The sequence below is a fragment of the Neovison vison genome, chromosome 5 (genome assembly GCF_020171115.1).
Source record: "Neovison vison isolate M4711 chromosome 5, ASM_NN_V1, whole genome shotgun sequence".
In the NCBI taxonomy this organism is placed as follows: Eukaryota; Metazoa; Chordata; class Mammalia; order Carnivora; family Mustelidae; genus Neogale; species Neogale vison.
The window spans coordinates 68,495,139-68,515,187 of NC_058095.1; the positions used below are offsets into that span (position 1 = coordinate 68,495,139).

Consider the following 20,049-nt stretch of genomic DNA (forward strand, 5'->3'; position numbering starts at 1 on the left):
TATAAACATAGGGATGTGTATCTCTTTGTCCCTTTGAATTAGTGCTTTTGTATTTTGAGAGGTAAATAGCCGTGCAAGTATTGGATCATAGGACAGTTCCCCTTTTAACTTTTTGAGAAAAACTCCATACTGTTTTCCACAGTGGTTGCACCAGTTTGTATTCCACCAAGAGTGCAAGAGGCTTCCTTTTTCTCCACATCCTTGTCAACTCTTGTTGCTTCTTGCGTTGCTGATTTTTAGCCCTTCTGACAGGTGTGAGATGATAGTTCACTGTATTTTTGATTTGGATTTCCCCAATAGTGAGTAACATTAAGCATATTTTCACATGTCTGTTAGCCATCTGTATGTCTTCTTTTTGCTTGTTTTTTTTTTAAGATTTTATTTATTTATTTGACAGAGAGAGAGAGATCACAAATAGGCAGAGAGAGGCAGAGAGAGGAAGGGAAGCAGGCTCCCTGCCTAGCAGAGAGCCCGATGTGGGGCTCGATCCCAGGACCCTGGGATCATGACCTGAGCTAAAGGCAGAGACTTTAACCCACTGAGCCACTCAGGTGCCCATTTTTGCTTGTTTTTAGTTGGATTATTTGGTTTTGGGGTGTTGAGTTGTATCAGTTCTTTATTTTGAATACCAACCCTTTATCAGATATGTCACTTACAAATATCTTCTCCCATTCTGTTGGTTACCTTTCAGTTTTATTGGTTGCTTCCTTTGCTGTGCAGAAGCTTTTCATTTTGATGTAGTACCAATAGTTTATTTTTGCTTTTATAACCCCTGCTGCAGGAGACATATGTAGAAAAATGTCGCTACAGCAGATGTCAAGAAATATCACTGCCTTTACTCTCTTCTAGGATTTTTATGGTTTCAGGGCTCACAGTTAGGTCTTTAGTCCATTTTGAATTTATTTTTGTGTATGCTTTAGGAAAGTGGTCCTGCTTCCTTCTTCTGCATGTGGCTGTCCAGTTTTGCCAACACCATTTGTTGAAGAGACTGTATTATTCCTATTAGATATTCTTTCTTCCTTTATCAAAGATTAAGTGACCATATAATTGTGGGTTTATTTGGGGGTTTTATGTTCTACTCCATTGATCTGTGTATCTATTTTTGTGCCAGTACCTACAGTTTTGATCACTGCAGCTTTGTAATAATAACTTGAAATCTGGAATTGTTACTCCTCCAGGTTTGTTTTCCTTTTTCAAGATTGCTTTGGCTATTCAAGGTATTTAGTTTGTTTTATTTTTATATGACTTGTAAGTGTTCTTTGTATATTCTGAATTTTAATCTTATGTTTTAGGCATATTATTGTCAATTTTCCTTCAAGTTTGTTTATGTTATCTTTAGTCCCAGATAAGTTTCCTCTTTTTATGTGGTCAAATGTGTCAAACATCAATATAACTTGTCAGTTTCCACAAAAATAAATCTTTTGAGAATTTAACCTGGACTGTACTGGATGTATTAGGATAACTGATGTTGTTAAAATAATGAGGTTTCAAAACTCATCAAAATGCACAATTTTAAATGGATCTACTTTAGTGTATAAAATTACTCTCCCTAATCTGTTTAAAGGGAGACATCCAGGGTCATTGTGTATGTCCACTTATTGTGGCATTCTTTAATATCTTTCCGTAGTTTTAAAATTTTCTTCTTATATTATTGCACATAAATTCCATTGCTATTGAGAATAGGGTCTATTTTTTATTTTCTTGTTAATGGAATTTTCTGTTATGGAGGAAAGTACATTAATTTAATCTTTTTTCTTGTCACCATATATCTGTTGTATGGTGACACTGAGATTTCTGTATTTATCCATTATAGGAATTAGTGTTACCTTGGTTGCCTCATGGATACAATAAACTATTTTAAGAAATACAATATTAAGTGAAAATGTCTCATGAAAGATTGTATGGCTGTTCTGATAACTGGGTATAAAATGACATAAATGAAGATATAGAATAATGGATAAAGAGCAGATTTGAAGGAACATGAAGATTTCAATATTGTGTATGCTGAGCTTGAACAGTTCATAGAGCCTCAAGTGGAGATGTCCAAAGGGCAGATGACAATAACAGTTTGGACAAAGTCTTGACTTCAGACACAGAGGTGGAGGTCACCAGAATGTACTTGAGGATGAAAATGGTGGGTTTTGATGCCATAGTTTAGAGAGGACAAGTGAGGACACAAATGGACTGAGGTTGGAAAACTAGTCCATGCCATAAATGGAGCTAAGAGAGTTTTGGTTTCTGGGTTTTTTTTTGGGGGGGGTTGTTTGCTTTAGTATTGGTTTGTTATTAATGGTTGCTCTCTTTCTTTCTAAAGTGAAAGCCTATGAAAAGAAATAATAAAATCACAATTTGGGATATTACATAGATTCAACAATTGACACACTGTGTGACTTGACAAGAAATTGAACAACATGACTTGACAAGAATTTGAACAACATGTAATATGGTTATTACAAAATAATAACCATATCTATTCCTTGGGATTGTCATGAGGTTCAGGGTAGGATAAAAACATAGATACAAAGTTCTTTTATGAACCAAACTATATTAATTACCAAACACAAAATACCAAACAGAAAAGAGGCATCTTTAAACTCTGAACTTGTTTACTAGCTTTCAACTTCTTTCCCCATTCCTGGGGAAAATTTTAGGTCCCTTGGGTATTTCTTACTCCCAGGTAAAGACAAAATAGACTCTTGTAGCAAGGGCTAGAAAAATCCATTTCAGCTCAGGCCAATCAGAAAACAGAGAATACATGAAAACAAATGAGTGGGGGGGAAGGTTAAGAGATAAAATGATGTGAATCTTATGCAGAGAGAGGTAACTAGGAGACATTAAGAGGGAGGCTGGGAGTGGAGATTCTGGATCTCATTTAGTATTGACCTTAGAGTATAGAGAATTATTTTATAAAATTATACCACAATGAAAACAGAGTTCTGGCTTAAAAAAGGAGTATAGTCTCCCATGAAAAATTAGTTAAAGAATGTAAGGCATGAAGATTGTTTAAAACAGGAATTCTTAAACTACACTTTTCCAGAATCACCTGAGGAACACAAAGAGGAAGGCTTAGCCAGCAGGTCACCAAGACTTCTCTCCCCTAGTTCAACTGAATAGCTCAATTTCGTCTCTTTTACATATTGAATAACTACTATATCATTTTAACAGAATGTTTCCACGGTAAGGAAAATATCTGGAATAATACTCCAAAATTATTATATCTACTAGATAGAAATATGTAAAAATATAAAATGTTACCGTCATGCAGAGAAGATATATTTCTTTCTACAAAAGACTCTTCCCAGGGCTCCCTTCATGTCTCTGTTTCTCAAACTATAGATGAAGGGATTCAGCATGGGGGTGACCACAGTGTACATCATGGCCATGACAGTCTCCTTAACAGTAGAATTATTAGCTGATGGGCATAAATAGAGACCAATAATTGTCCCATAGAACAGTGACACCACAGACAGATGGGAGCCACAGGTGGAGAAGGCTTTGTGAATACCCCTAGCAGAAGGGACCTTAAGGATGGAGGACACAATCCGTGTGTAAGACATGATGATGAGCAGGAATGGGATGATGACAACAAGCCCTCCCATGATAAATATCACCAACTCATTAACTCGAGTGTCAGAGCAGACCAGCTTCAGCAGAACAGACACTGTGCTGTGCTTCAGGCTGAGACATGCATTCTTTCAAATTTACAGACAGCAAACTCCTATTATGTTAAAATACCCGTTCCTATTGAATCCTCTCAGAACAAGTACTCATTAGCTTCAACCATTCAACACTAAATTTGTCACTATGTTACAGATTTATTAATGTAATACTGTACCCATGGAAAGTGTTGGGGTACCTCATATAAGACTACTCTTTTCATGACTACAGATGATACAGATAATAGAGACATATTATCTGATTTATAGATATTTAAATATATATATATATAGATAAAGATATAATCTCCCATTGGTTCTATTTCTCTGGAGAGCCCTAATACTCCTCAATGTGTCTAAAAGGTGACAAAGCAGAGAACTATCAAGAGATGTGGGAGGCTCCTGCATTAAAGACCGAACTGAATCCACCTGCTTAGACTACACCCTGCTGGTGCTGTTTGATCCACCCACATTAGCAATTTTTACACATGGACATTACATACTGGCATTATAGTGGGAACAAACATCTAAGGGAAATCATACAGCTGGTTTTTCAGAATTTTGCTTCCTAATAAATGAGTGGGATCCATCTCTTGTGTTGAGGGTGTGATGAGGAATCATTAACCAGAGACAACACTTGCAGATGCACCCACTAATTATGTAATGACTCTTTCATCTTTCACCCATGATCAGTAGTTCTCAGCCTGGACTGCCCATAAGAATCACCTAGCACGGGGTGCCTGGGTGGCTCAGTGGCTTAAGCCGCTGCCTTTGGCTCAGGTCATGATCTCAGGGTCCTGGGATCGAGTCCCGCATCGGGCTCTCTGTTTGGCAGGGAGCCTGCTTCCCTCTCTCTCTCTGCCTGCCTCTCCATCTACTTGTGATTTCTCTCTGTCAAATAAATAAATAAAATCTTTAAAAAAAAAAAAAAAGAATCACCTAGCACAGTGTTACTAGAATTAAATACTCATTCAGATCACCCAGGCATTCTGCTAAAATGCTGATTCTGATTCAGCAGGCTGGTCCTATATTTTATTTTAGATTTTATTTATTTATTTATTTATTTGACACAGAGAGAACACAAGCATGAGGAGCAACAGGCAGAGGGAGAGGAGAAGCAGACTGCCGCCAAGCAGAAAGCCTGATGCAGGGCTCAAAGTAGGGCTAGATCCTTGGACCCTGGGATCATGACCTTGCTGAGGGCAGACACTTAGGTGTCCTAAAGTTCTACATTTTTTAATTAGCGCCCAGTGACTGCAGTGCTCTGGTCCAGGGACTACGCAGTACATGGTAAATATATATGAGGCTTTTAAAAATGAAGATTACTGGGTTCCCTCAGATAAATATAATCACAATCTTAGAGGAGGCCTGTACAAAAAATGTTAAAGTTACCAGGTGATGCTAAAATAAAACAAGGGCTAGGACTACTACATTAAAGCCTACCACAAGACATGAACAGACATTTCTCCAAAGAAGACATACAAATGGCCAAAGACACATGAAAAAATACTCAACATCACTTGTCATCAGGGAAATACAAATCAAAACCACAATGAGATGCACCATTCAGTACGGCTAAAATTAGTTAGACAGTAAGCAATGAATGTTGATTTGAATGTGGAGAAAGGGGAACCCTCTTACACTGTTGGTGGGAATGCAAGCTGGTACAGCCACTCTGGAAAACAGTATGGAAGTTCCTCAAGAAGTTACAAATAGAAATACTCTATGACCCACAAATGCAGTACTAGGTATTTACCCCAAAGATACAGATATAATGAAACGAAGGGACCCCTCTACCCTAATGTTCATACTAACAATGTCCACAATAGTCAAACTATGGAAGGAGCTGAGATTTCCTTTGCTGAACAGATAAAGAAGATATCTATATCTATATCTATATCATCTATATCTATATATAATGGAATATTACTCAGCCATAAGAAATGATGAATACTTACCATTTACATCTATGTGGATGGAACTGTACTAAGTGAAATAAGACAATTGGAGAAAGACAATTATCATAAGTTTCACTCATACGTGGACTATAAGAAACAGTGCAGAATATCATAAGGGAAGGGAGGGAAAACTGAATGGGAAGAAATTAGTGAAGGGGACAAACCATGAAAATTCTAAACTATGGTAAACAAACTGAGGGTTGCTGAAGAGAAGGTGGGTGGGGTAATTGGGGTAACTGGGTGATGGGCATTAAGGGGGACACATGATGTGATGAGCGCTGTGTGTTATACACGGCTGATGAATTGTGGAACACTACATCTGAAACTAATGTTGTTTTGGCCAATTGAATTTAAAAAATAATAAAACCTGCCACAAGAGCTGTCATTACATCAGAATTATACAGTCTTGTAAGAATACATGACACAGTAATATTTACAAATGTTACTATTGACAACAAAAATGTAAGTGGTAAACATTAATTAAAATATTTCTAGAAATATTTCTAGATATTCTAGATAGAAATATTTGATTAAAATATTTCTAGAAAAAATATTTCTAGAATGTAGGGAAGTCTTAGAAGGCAGCGAGGTGAAGAAGAGGAATGTTATCATACCTGAAGAACCATCCTGCCAAACATCACACAATTTTGCAAGACCCTTGAATTGGAAGGACCCTAAGGGTCCAGCTCATTCACCCTCTGCCCAGCTTACCCAGTGTGTCTGAGGGTGACTCCAGCACAGTAACTTAAGGTTCTGTTTCCCTTTATTTACTAAGACATGTGAAGTGACAGCTTCTGTAGTCATCACCCGTGTGTCTGCAACATCCTTTCTCACATCTCCTGTTCTATACATCCCTGGGCCTAAGAGACCCTGGATCCCAAAGGAGTCTAGATCTTAAAAGAATTCATTAAAGACACAGAAATCCAGTATTCTTAGCACAAATGCTCTAAGTCCTGGAGCAGTGACTGATTACATCACTGATCATAACTGACTATGCTTTGGGGGAATGTGGGGAAGGAGAGAAGTTCATAATATGGATGCTTAATCACTCCCTGTTTAGGGAATGGACAGTAGTCCCGTGGGGCTGAAGCTGACATTTTGGAAGGTGAGGGAGGATGCTTAGAGAAGCCATAGAAAGGGGCAGGGTTCAGGCTATGAATATTCTAAAATATTTTACAGTGTAAAAGGCTTTATCTTGTGGGCAAGAAGAAGTCATCAGTGGTCTTTGAGCAAAGTACCATGAAAGACATATTTTGGAAAGATTCCCAGGGTGGCATAATCTCTCACTACAACACAGTTTCTCATAAACACACTCAAGGGGAGAGAGAAACCTGCAGCTAATAAAGATTCGATCTCTATGACCCAATCATATGCAGATGCATAGAAAGTATTGAAATAAAAGACAGTTGTCCCAGATTATTTTCAATTCTTCTTCACGCAGAGATAGAAAATGAAACTCAGATTTGAAACTCACTGAGGTACTTCTACACCATTACCTCACTTGGAAAACCTTTATAGAACTCGGTGACCACCATCATTTCTACTTCTTCCCAAGTGTCAGTTTACCCATTTTTTCAGTTGTTCCTTGTACTGTAATTGATCACAAGGCTATAGTTGACATTTGTAACTCCTTCTTTCACTACACATTCTATGTTCTCATTGGCCATCATCTCAGATGTATGGGGCTCTTTCCATAGTATAATGGGAACTTTCATTCCTAGGGAATATGCACCCTTTTTGGTCCTGTCTTTATTAGGTGATTAGATTTTCCATTAAGATTTATTATTAAGTAGATAAAATACTAAGTGGCACCCAAGTGTTCCCCAGGATTTCAGACATGGTCCTATCTGTCCCAATAGTATAGAGCAACCTAGACTCCCCTTGGTAATCATTATCACCACTTCAGGAAGAATGGCAACCCTGCTCTTTATATATCAGTTCACATAAGAACAGCAAAATGTCCAGATGGAAGTTCATTGAATTGAACTTCCAATTCAGTGAAAACATTGCTATATGAAACCATCCCCTGATAGTAATAAGAATTATGTGGGACACTTCTCGTGCTCTATATTCATTCTTCAGTTTCATCTCTTGTTTTAGCCACAGCTACAGTAATTTGCACTGACTTCAACTAGCACCTGAATTCTGCTGCATATGCTCCTTGTTTCCTGCTCTGGGACCTCTCTAATGCTACAAAACGGGATGTTGCTGGGGGGCAGAGGGGCTTTCTTAATACCCATACAAATATTTAGGTGTATGATCCACTTTGTGTGAATTGTAGGGAGTGTGAGGTATTGATTATTATTATTATTATTCACATGGAAATAAAGTTTTTCCAGCAGCTGATTGAAAATATTATTTTCCACAAATTGTCTTTGCATCTTTGTCAATAATCAGGTGGGCAGTACTTTAGTGGATCTATTTCTGGACTCTATATACTATTCTATGCTCTTGTACCAATCCGTATTTCTATATTTTCTCCAATACCACACTTTTCTGACTGTTTTAATTAACAGTAAGTCTGGAAATGATGTAGTATGAGCCCCTTAACTTTGTTTTCTTTTCCAAAATCAGTTTCTTTTTGTGTTTTTTTTTTTAGTTTCTTTGCTTTACATATAAATTTTATAATCAGATGGTCACTTTGTACCAAAGAAGTCCTGAAGGAATTTTGATTGAAATGGTGTCCAATCTCTAGATCACTTTTGGTAGAGTTGACATCTTAACAATGTTGAGTCTTTCATCCATGCATGATTTATATCTATCCATGTTGTTCTTTGATTTTTGTAATCAGTGTTTGCAGTTTTCAGGATGTGGATCTTGCATATATTGTGTAAGATTTATACATAATTATTAAGTGGTTTGATGCTAGTGTAAATAGTTATTTATTTATCTATCTATTTATTTAAGAGAGTGTATGAACAGGGGGAGGGGGAGGGGGACAGGGAGAGAGAGGGAATCTCCAGCAGACCCCCTGCAGAGCTTGGAGCTGACAGGGGGCTCCATCTCATGATCCTGAGATTAAGACCTGAATCAAAATCAAGAATTGGATGTTTAACTGTCTGGGCCACTTGGGAGCCCCTAAAATAGTATTCTAAAGAGTTTTTCCACTTTATATATGTTTACTGTCAGTTGATATAAATTTCATTTTAACATATTAGCATTATTTTATATTTACACACAGAAATAAACTTCTTAATACATTAACTTTATATCCTATGGTAATACTAAATTCACTACTTCTGAAATGACTTTTCATGTTCTTTGGGATTTTCTAAATAGACCATCCAGTTGTCTATGAACAGAGATGGTTTAATACTTTCCACTCTATATAACTTTTATTTTCCTTGTTATTTCTCACTGCTTAGGATTTCAAATATAATGTTGAATAACAGTGGTAGGATCAAGCATTTTTACTTTGTCTCTGAACTTAGGGAGAAAGCATTCAATCTCTCACCATTTAGTATGATATTACCTAAAACTTATTTTCACCACCTTTTTATTTAAATCCCAGTTGGTTAACATACAGTGTAATTTTAGTTTCAGGTGTACAATTTAGTGATTCACCATTTACATACACCATTTACATACATACAGTGTTCATGGCAACGAATGCTCTCCTTAATACCCAATCTAACTCATTCTCCCTGCTTTTCCCATTTGTCCACCACCCCTTCAGTAACCATCAGTTTGTTTTCTATAGTTAAGAGTGTTTTTACTGGCTTGCCTCTTTTTTCTCCCTCCATGTTCATTGGTTTTGTTTCTTAAATTACACGTATGAGTGAAATGATATGGTATTTGTCTTTGACTGACTTATTTTGCTTAGCACAATACTCTCTAGCTTCATCCATGTCATTACAAATGGCAAGAGTTCACTCTTTTTTTAATGGTTGAACAATATTCCTTTGTAGATATATGTCACATCTTCTTTATCCACTCCATGGACATTTGGGTTCTTTCTGTGATATGGCTATTGTTGATAATACTGCTGTAAACATGAGGGTGTACTGGGGTGCCTGGGTGGCTCAGTGGGTTAAGCCTCTGCCTTCAGCTCAGGTGATTATCCCAGGGTCCTGGGATGGAGCCTCTCATCAGGCTCTCTGCTCAGTGGGGAGCCTGCTTCCCCGCCCACCATCTCTCTCTGCCTACTTGTGATCTCTGTCAAATAAATAAATAAAATCTTAAAAAAAATCGAGGTGCATGTATCCTTTGAATCAATAATTTTTATATCCTTTTGGTAAATACCTAGTTGTGAAATTACTAGAATTATTTAAAATTAAGGTAGTTTTTTTTTTTTTGAGAAATCTCCATACTGTTTTCCAGAGTGGCTACACCAGTTTGCATTCCCACCAACACTGCACCAATTTGCATTCCCATTTCTCCTCATCTTCATCAACAATTGTTCTTTCCTGGGTTGTTGATTTTAGCTATTCTGACTGGCATGAGGTAATATCTCTGTAGTTTTGATTTGCATTTCCTTGATGATGAGTGAGGTGAAGATTTTTCATGTGTCTATTGGCCATCTGTATATCTTCTTTGGAAAAATGTCTATTCATGTCTTCTGCCCATATTTTTGGTGGTGAGTTTTACAAGTTCTTTATAGACTTTGGATACTAACCCTTTATTGGATGTGTCACTTTAAAATGTCTTTTCCCATTCTTTAGGTTGCCTTTCAGTTTTGTTCATTGTTTTCTTTGCTGTGCAGAAGCTTTTTATTTTGATGAAGTCCTGATAGTTCATTTTGCCTCAGGAGACATATCTAGTAAGAAGTTCTTACAGCTAATGTGAAAGAGGTTACTGCCTGTATTCTCCGCTAGGATTTTGTTGTTTTCCTGTCTCACATTTAGGTCTTTCATCCATTTTGAATTTATATTTATGTATGGTTTAAGAAAATGTTTAAGTTTCATTCTTCTTCACCTTGCTGTCCAGTTTTCTGACACCATTTCAGGAAAAGACTGTCTTTTTCATATTGGATAGTCCTTCCTGCTTTGTCAAAGACTAGTTGACCATGTTGTATGGGTACCTTTGGGGGCTTTCTATTCTGTTCCACTCATCTGTGTGTCTATTTCTGTGCCAGTACCATACTGTCTTGATCACTACAGTTCTGTAAGAGAACTTGAAGTCCAGAATTGTGATGACTCCAGCTTTGCATTTCTTATTCAAGATTGCTTTGTCTATTTGGGGTCTTTTGTAGTTCCATACAAATTTTGGGATGGTTTCTTCTAGCTCTGTAAAAAATGTTGGTATTTTTAAAATTCAAAATCAATTAATTAACATACAGTTACTATTAGTTTCAAAGGTAGAGTTTAATGAGTGATTCAACAGTTGTTCATTACATTAAGTGCCCTCCTTAAGGCCCATCAACACCCAGTTACCCCATCCCCCCACACACCTCCATTCCAGCAACTGTAACTTGTTACTTGTAATTAAGAGTCTCTTATGGTTTGTCTTCCTTTCTGATTCTGGCTTGTTTTAATTTTCCCTCCCTTCCCCTATATTCATCTGTTTTGTTTCTTAAATTCTACATATAAGTGAGATCATATGATACATATGATATATATTTCTCTTCCTCTGATATTCAAGTTCCATCCACACCATGGCAAATGGTAAGATTTCTTTTTTTTTGACAATTTACTCTTTATTGATTAAAAATGAGGAAACATGCAGCAAAATACAAAGTCAAAAAAAGGGAGAAGGGAAGGTCAAATATTTTACATCTTCCATAATCCAGCATATGTCATAAGGAGGAACCTCCATTTATTGATACACCATTATTCTATCCTCAGATTATTAAATAGTATCAGCTGGCTCTAGGATTTGGTTCAAAACTTAAGCAAAAAACCAAAAAAAATCCATTAGTCATATCGAATAAGACCATACATTTCACAAACAGCATTGGCACATGTTACCTTGTGCTAAATTAGTCCCTACCCCCAGGGACCAAGGGATCCTAGAGTCCTAGAGACAGAGGTGTACCCTGGACCACTGCTCCTTGAAAGGAGCAAGGTTACTCACTAGGTTACGTGCTGTCCAACCTGGGAAGTTTCTGTTCACGTATTCTCTCAGCATCGCTGCGAAAGTCAGCAAAGGGAGTCCACCATACATCATGCAGAAGAAATAACACTGTCCTGGGTCTTGGTGTCTGACTCCTAATTCCCAGCAGGGCAAAAAAATGAACTGAAAAGAAAGAGAAAGCCCTAGGCCATTTCTATTGGCATCCTTGTCCCACTGCAGTTTAAAAGTCATGGCTGGCTGGGGAAACTGAATACGGCAATGGGCTGCTGCTCACCTCCTGCCTGGGCTCCAGACCACTTCCAAACAGAATGCTAGAACAGAGTGAGGCCACCACCTCCGGATTTATCAATATGTGGATGATGATGGCTTGACTGAGACAAAAATACATACTCAAAGGTAAGCCACTATCCTTGTGCCAAAGGGACACTATCTCCTTTTCATATGTTATTCCCATCCCTCTAAAAAAAATTTAAAAAAAGAAAAAGAAAAGCTAAGTATTTTTCCAGCAAACTGATCAATCTTTTCCCTCTCTAGGCTTGGCAGGCCTCCCACTTTTTACCAATCCTGCTGGGACCCTGGACTTTGGTGTCTGATCCTCTCACCTACTTTCCTCCCAATGGCCACTCCAAACCCATCCCACCCTTCTCCCCAACATCCACTCCTTTCCCAGTATGCCTCTGTACCCAGGGCAGGGAAAGGAAGCCCATGACTAAAACAACAAGCTCAGAAGGAAACAAGAGCTGCAACAACTCAGTTGTGGGGAAAGCTTCCAGAGATATTCCAAGAGACAACTAGGTGAAGCGATCTCGTTATTCACAGACCAAGAGTACTGGAAGGGCTTGCGTGATTCTGTAAGAGGCAGCTCTTCCCTTTCCATGGTGCTAAAGCCCATCTTCATGTGTCGTTTTAAGGCCAGACTGAGTGTCCCTTTCTTAGACAAAAATTGTTGGGGCTACTTGCAGTTAGACAGAGGTTGACTGTGAAACAGTAGGAAAGAAAATCGGCCCCACCGATTACTCACATATTGCATTACGAGTGCTCGTTTTTAAACCTAAAGAATAATTTATATTATTTCTATAGAAAATCAAATGAACACTGTCTACTCAAAAATCCTAAAAGTCTCAGCACATGTGGTTTCACTTTCCATCCTGGGTCAGGTTCAGCGCACAGAAGTGTGGAGCCCCTCCAAAGGGTCAGTGCAGGAGAGGGCCGGAAGGCAGGCCTCGCTGGCCTGGTGAGTCTCCTTTATTGCTGTAGAAAGCTCAGCCTTGCATTTCCTTGTGACGTGGAGGCCAGGCAAATTTTCATGGGAGGATTGAGGAGCAGTTTTTCTTCAACTGAATTTTTTAAGATTTGAAAATAAATACTTCCACAATGATATGAGTTATTATTCTTCCTGTTCAAAACTACTGCTGGGGAAATTCACTTTTAGAAGCCATTACTTGATGTTTTCGCTAAAAACAGTCCAAAGTTCCACTTTTTAGGATCTGATGGCTGAAGTTCGACTACATTCAGATGTTTTGCACCAGCTGAAGTTAAGGCTAGCAACCCTTTCTGGAGGGAGTGATGAAGAGGGGTGCCTGAGAGCAGCTTCAGCAAAACGCTTAGAAACATGAACAAAACAATAACACAGTTTAGGCTGCCTCTTTCTGAGGCTGTGCTTTTTCCTAACAAAGGTTGCTTGAATTCACATCAGATTAAAAAAAAAAATTACTAAATTAAGTTCTCCGGGCTCCAAATAAACAATCAACTTTTAATTGCTACTTCAGTGGTGAAGATATATCCCAAGATGCCCACATCCTGTCAGGTGTGGGAGAACAGGCAGGATGAGGAAGCCCAATATAGCTGCTACTTTCCACCCAGCGCCATCATTGGAGTAAGGCAAGATGAGCTGCCAGATCTCCCTCCTGGACCTTGAGGCACAGTCCCCTTCTCAGCTGGAGAAAAACAGGGGACATGCGCAGTAAGTTTACTAACGGAACTCTTTAAAGGGATGCTGGCCACTGGTGATCCAACTTTTCTTTCCCTGTGGGAAAAGCGGGGAATGATGGCAGGAAGAACATAAAGAAAGACCTCTAAAGCTCCTAGCCGGGAGGTTTGTTGCTGGGTTCTTTGGCAGTAGTGGGTTTAGGCCAACAGAAGCAACAGAGATACGCATGTGTGGAATCTCCTTAGGCCGCCTCTTTCAGGGCTGTGGTTTAACTGATGCTGAGCTGGGCAAATCCTATTAGTTTACCATCATCAGGAATATCCGAGCCTTCGACACCAGATGCCAGTTTGAAAGTGACAGATCGATTTGACTGAGGTTCTTCCACAATTTTCTGCAAATTCGCTGCCACTATTACTAAATCCCTTCCATCGACAAGGCCAGCAGAAATGAGTTCCTGAGATACACCCTCTGCTGTATCTCTCCCAAGAGTAAACTCGAATCGAATATCATTTAGTTCTTTTTTTGAATTCCTTAATCTGAGTACTAGGCTGATTGGGATCTTGGTTTCTTGTGAGCCTGCTCCTGAAGGCAGAGCCTGAGCTGTTTTTGCTGGCTCTGCTGGGGGTGGGGGAGAGACTTGAGTTGGCTGTGCAGGCATGTGCCCAGCTGGGTGAGGTAGATGAGCAGTAATCTGTTCTGGAACTTGGAGTAAAGTACCCACGGGATCAGTTGTTGGAAACAGTTCAGAATTTGATAATGGTTTTTTCACTCGGGGAGACCTGAGTTGTGAAATTGCTGCTTTCCCTTCCTCACTTTCTTCATCAAATTCGTCATCACTCCACTCCCAGCCGCCATCTTCTGTCTTATGAAGGCGGCCACTGGAACCTGGTACTCTCCGAACCTTCTTAGCTCTTTCAGAAATAGTTGGTGCTCTCTGCAGTATTTTTTCTTGAAGAAATTCTTTATTCTTTGCTTTTTGGAAAAATTTGTGCCTTAACAGTTCTGCTGCTGTTGGTCTTTTTTCTGGATCCTTTTGAAGGCACAATGAAATCATTTTCCTAAATGATTTTCCATATTTTTTCAGCATTTCTTTGTCTTGAACACCAGTTTCCAAAGAAGGAGGATCATTTTGTAGTGTCAGCATTAAAACCTTCATTGGTGGATACTTATGGTAAGGAGCAGCCCCTGTAGCCAGTTCAATTGCTGTGATCCCAAAACTCCAGATGTCAGCTTTGAAATCATAGCCTCGGACCTGTCCCATAACTTCAGGCGCCATCCAGCAAGGAGTTCCAACAAAGGTCTTTCTCACTTTATTTTGGGTAATATCACCACCAGTTGCTAAAAAAGCACTAACTCCAAAGTCTGCAATCTGTACTGAGCCATCTTCTCCAAGAAGAATATTTCCAGCTTTCTCATCTCTGTGAATCTGTCCATTTTTATGCAGGTATTCCAACCCTTCCAGCACTTCTTTGAGTATTGTAGCAATGGTAGGTTCATCTAGGACTCCACTTTTGTGCTCACCCTTTGCCACAATATACTTAATAATGTCTAGAACAGAACCTCCACTTAGCAGCTTCATGACTAGCCACAGTTCATCTTTTACCACAAAAGACATGTAGTAAGACACAATATTAGGATGATGGCACTGACTCATGGCTTGAATTTCTTTCAGGAGTCCATCCATGCTAGTTTGACATTTCTCAAGGTTTATCCGTTTGATTGCCACTTTCTCCTTCTTAGGGGCACAATATGCTGCTTGGACCACAGCAGTTGCTCCACTCCCGATCACCTCCTGCAGCTCGTAATCGTCCCGGTTGATAGACCAGGGCAGGGCGCTCGAGTCCTCGGACATGACGGCTGCACGGCTCGCGATCCTCCCTCAAACTCGCTGAGCTCTCATCTCCTCGCCGCGCCTCTCCCCACCCCCAACCGCCGCCGCCGCCGCCGCCGCCGCCGCTGCCGCAGCCGCGCCCCCACCAACCGCCTCGGGAACAACCACGGGTCGGACGGCGTCTGGGCGCGGGGTCACCGCGCGGCAGAGCGGCGGGGGCTTGAAGCTCCAGCGGACCTCGCCTCCTGCTCCTCGGCGACCGGCACTCCCAGCCCGGCTCAGGTCCCGGCCTAGGCCTCCGCGGCAGCAGCGACAGGGTATTCGCCTGGGCCCAAACCCTCTGTCCCGCCCTCCACCCTAGCCCCACGCACGGGCCAAACTTTCCCTTCTCCCCTAAGATTTCATTTTTTAAAAGATTTTGTTTATTCACTTGACAGAATGAGAGGAGAGAGAGAGAGAGAGTACAAGCCATGGGGACAGTAGAAGGAGGGGGAGAAGCAGGCTCCCCACCCATCAATTCAGGACTTGATCCCAGGATCCTGAGATCATGACCTGAGCTGAACCAGATGTTCAACCAACTGAACCAACCAGGAGCCCCAAGATTTCATTTTTGATGGCTGAATAATAGTCCACTGTGTGTGTGTGTGTGTGTGTGTGTGTGTCCATTCAGCTGTCAATGGACCTCTGGGTTCTTTCTGTATTTTGGATACTTTGAACATTACTGCTATAAACATTGGGACATTGGGTACCAGTGCCCTTTTGAATCACTATGCTTGCATCCTTTGGATAAATACCTAGTAGTGCAATTACTGGGTTATAGGACAGGTGCATTTTCAACATTTTGAGGAACCTCCATAGTGTTATCCAGAGTTGCTGTACCAGTTTGCATTCCCACCAAAAGTGTAGGTGGGTTCCCCTTTCTCCTCATCCTATCCAACATCTGTCCTTTCCTGACTTGTTAATTTCAGTCACTCTGACTGGTATAAGATGGTAGCTCATGGTGGTTTTGATTTGTATTTCCATGATGTCCAGTGATGTTTGGCATTATTCATGTGTCTGTTGGCCATTTGGATGTCTTCTTTGGGGAAATATCTGTTCATGTCTTCTGCTCATTTCCTGATTGGATTGTTTCTTTTTGGGTGTTGAGTTTGATAAGTTCTTTATAGATTTTGGATTCTAGCCCTTTATCTGATAAGGCATTTAGAAATATCAGCTTCCATTCTGCTGGTTGTCTTTTGTTTTGTTAACTGTTTCCTTTGCTATGCAAAAGCTTTTATCTAGATGGAATCCCAACAGTTTATTTTTACCTTTGTTTCCCTTGCCTTTGGAGATGTGTTTGGAAAGAAGTTGGTCACAGAGGTTGCTGCCTGTGTTCTTGTGTAGGACTTTGATATATTCCTGTCTCACAATTGGGCCTATCATCCATTTTGAGTTTATTTTTGTGCATGGTGTAAGAAAGTGGTCTAGTCTCTCTGCATATGGCTGTGCAATTTTCCCAACACCATTTGTTGAAGAAACTGTCTTTTTCCCACTGGATAATCTTTTCTGCTTTGTCAGAGATTAGTTGTCCATGGAGTTGAGGGTCCATTTCAGGATTGTTTATTCTGCTCCGTTGATCTGTGTGCCAGAACTTTCACCGAATCCTCATCAGCAACTTTATGTTTCCGAAGAGCTTCTTCCAGGGTCCAGAGGGGAAGGTTCTCCCACTTCCCAAACACCACGAGATCAATGTCACTAGTAGGTAAATACAGGCCAAGTTTTAAAACTTCCAAATATCTGGACGTCCGCGCTGGGCCAGAGTTCCTTAATCACACTCTCGATCCTGTTCACCACCTCCATCCTCATCTTCTCCTCCTCCAGTCTTGGAGACATGTATTCATAAAAATCACTGATTTCTTCATGCAGACCCACGACTCCCTGGTTGTAGTTCCTCTGCTTCCACGGTGTCCCGCTGTACACGCCCCCGCTGCCGTCGGCCCGGCCGCCCCCCGCGGCCCGCCCTCCGCTGGGCTGCAGCAGGCTGTAGTTGAGTCCGTAGGTGCTGGCCTTATTATCGCGCTTCCTCTTGTTGCTGCTTCCTGAGGCCGGGTCCGCGGGATGCGCGGTGGGGACGGCGGCGGAGGAGTGTGGGGACGAGGACGCGGAGGGGGCGGGGACGCCGAGGGGCCCGCGGCAGCTCGGCGGGCCCAGGCCGCCGGGTGGTGGTGGTGGTTGTTGTTGTTGGTCGTCTCCAGGGGCAGGAAGTCCCGCTGCTCCGCGGACTGCGCGTGGCCGCCCAGCAGGCGCTCCCCGGAGCGGTACATGCCGGCCGGGGCCGGGGCCGAGGCCGAGGCCGAGGCCGGGGTCGCGCCGCCGGGGCTGCCGGGGCTGCTGCCGCTCCCGCCGGTGGCCGTGCTGCTGCCGCCGCCGCCACCGCTCGCGCCGCCGCTGCTGTGACAGTGGTGGTTGAAGTAGAGGTTCCTCAGCCCCTGGGTCGTCTCCCAGATCTGCATCCACAGACTGTTGGAGGGTCCGAGCTGCTCTGGCTGGAACCAGGCGATCCTCGGATCCATCAAACGGCGGCGGCCACTGCCCCCGCTCCTCCCGGCAGCCCGCAGGGCCGCCGCCGCCGCCGCCGCCGCGCCTCAGGCGCACGCCCGGCCTCGGCGGCTGCTGCTGCTGCTGTTGTTTTTACTGCTGCCGCTGCTGCTGTTGTTTTTACTGCTGCCACTGCTGCCGCTACTGCCGCTGCTGCCGCTGCTGCCGCTGCTGCCGCTGCTGCCGCTGCTGCCGCTGCTGCCGCTGCTGCTCGGGGCCCGCCGCGGGCAGCGCGGGGTCGCGCAGGGAACCCGGCCGGCGCCGGCGGCGTCGCTCCCGCCCTCCGGGGCTCCGCGGGCCCTCCCCCCACCTCCCTCCGCCCCTCCGCCGAGCCCCTGTCACTGATGATTACATTTGGTAACATAGCTTGAAGTCCAGAACTGTGATACCAACAGTTTTGGTTTTCTTCTTCAACATCCCTTTGACTTTTGGGGGTCTTTTTTGGTTCTATTCATGTTTTAATTTGTTCCAGCTCTGTGAAAAATGTTAATAGTATTTTGATAGGGATTGCCTTGAATGTATAGATTGCTTTGGGTAGCATAGACTGTTTAACAATGCTTGTTCTTCCAATCTATGAGCATGAAATGTTTTTCCAATTCTTTTTGTATTCCTCAATTCCTTTCATAAGTGTTCTATAGTTTTCAACGTACAGATCCTTAACCTCTTTGATTAGGTTTATTCCTAGGTATCTTGTGTTTTTCGGTGAAATTGTAAATGGAATCTTGATTTCTCTTTCTTCTGTCTCATTGTTAGTGTATAGAAATGCAACGGACTTCTGTGCATTGATTTTCTATCCTGCCACATTGCTGAATTCTTGTAGGAGTTCCAGCAATTTTGGGGCGGGGTCTTTTGGGTTTTCCACATAAAGTATCATGTTGTCTGCAAAGAGCAAGAGTTTGGCTTCTTCTTTGCCAATTTGGATGCCTTTTATGTCTTTTTGTTGTCTGACTGTTGATGCTAGGACTTCTGGTACTATGTTGAACAACAATGGTGAGAGTGGATACCTGTAATGTTCCTGATCTTAAGGGAAAAGCTCTCAGTTTTTCTCCATTGAGAATGATATTCGCTGTGGGTTTTTTTGTATATGGCTTTTATGATATTGAGGTATATTCCCTCTATCCCTATACTGGAGAGAGTTTTAATCAAGAAAGGATACTGTATTTTGCCAGCTGCTTTTTCTACCCCTATTGAGAGGATCATATGATTCTTGTCCTTTCTTCTATTAATTTGGTGTGTCATATTGATTGACTTGTAGATTTGAACCACTCTTGCAGCCCAGGAATAAATCTCACTTTGTTGTCATGAATAATCCCTTCAATGTACTGAGGATCCTATTGGCTAGTATCTTGGGAAGAATTTTGGCATCCATGTTCATCAGGGATATTGGTGTGTAATTCCATTGTTTGGTTCAGTATTTATTTGTCTGGTTTGGGGGATTTAGGTAATGCTGGCCTTATAGAATGAGTCTGGAAGTTTTCCTTCCATTTCTATTCTATTTCTAGAGTAGGTATTATTTCCCTTTTAAATGTCTGGTTGAATTCTGCTGGGAGGTCCTCTGGCCCTGGACTCTTGTTTGTTGAGAGATTTTTGATTATTGCTTTAATTTCTTTGCTTGCTATGTGTCTGTTCAGGTTTTCTATTTCTTCTTGTTTCAGTTTTGGTAGTATATATGTTTCTAGGAATGCATCCATTTCTTCCAGATTGCCTAATCTGTTGGCATATTGTTTTTCATAAGATTCTCTTATAAATGTTAGCATTTCATCAGTGTGGTTGTGATCTCTCCTCTTTCATTTATGATTTTATTAATTTGGGTCATTTCTCTTTTCTTTTTGATATGTCTGGCTAGAGGTTTATTGACCTCATTCTTTCAACAAACCACCTACTAGTTTCATTGATCTCTTCTACTGTTCTTTTGGTGTCTATGTCATTGATTTCTGCTCTGATCTTTATTATTTCTCTTCTGCTGGATTTAGGTTTTATTTACTATTCTTTTTCCAGCTCCTTTAGGTGTAAGTTTAGGTTGCATATTTGAGACTTTGACTTTTTTTGTCTCTTGAGAAAGGCTTATATTGTTATACACTTCTC

General features: G+C 41.3%; 1 protein-coding gene across 1 annotated transcript; it reads right to left on the minus strand.

Annotated features, from left to right (window-relative positions):
• Positions 1 to 13,524: 13,524 nt before the first annotated feature.
• On the minus strand, positions 13,525 to 15,441 carry LOC122906838 (serine/threonine-protein kinase OSR1-like). Its single transcript, XM_044249249.1, has one exon. It carries the CDS (start codon positions 15,406 to 15,408, stop codon positions 13,825 to 13,827), a length of 1,584 nt encoding a protein of 527 aa, XP_044105184.1. The 5' UTR covers positions 15,409 to 15,441; the 3' UTR covers positions 13,525 to 13,824.
• Positions 15,442 to 20,049: the final 4,608 nt, after the last annotated feature.

Bases quoted from the DNA above. Each gene is read 5' to 3' on its own strand.
- LOC122906838 (XM_044249249.1), bottom strand. From the start codon at position 15,408: ATGTCCGAGGACTCGAGCGCCCTGCCCTGGTCTATCAACCGGGACGAT.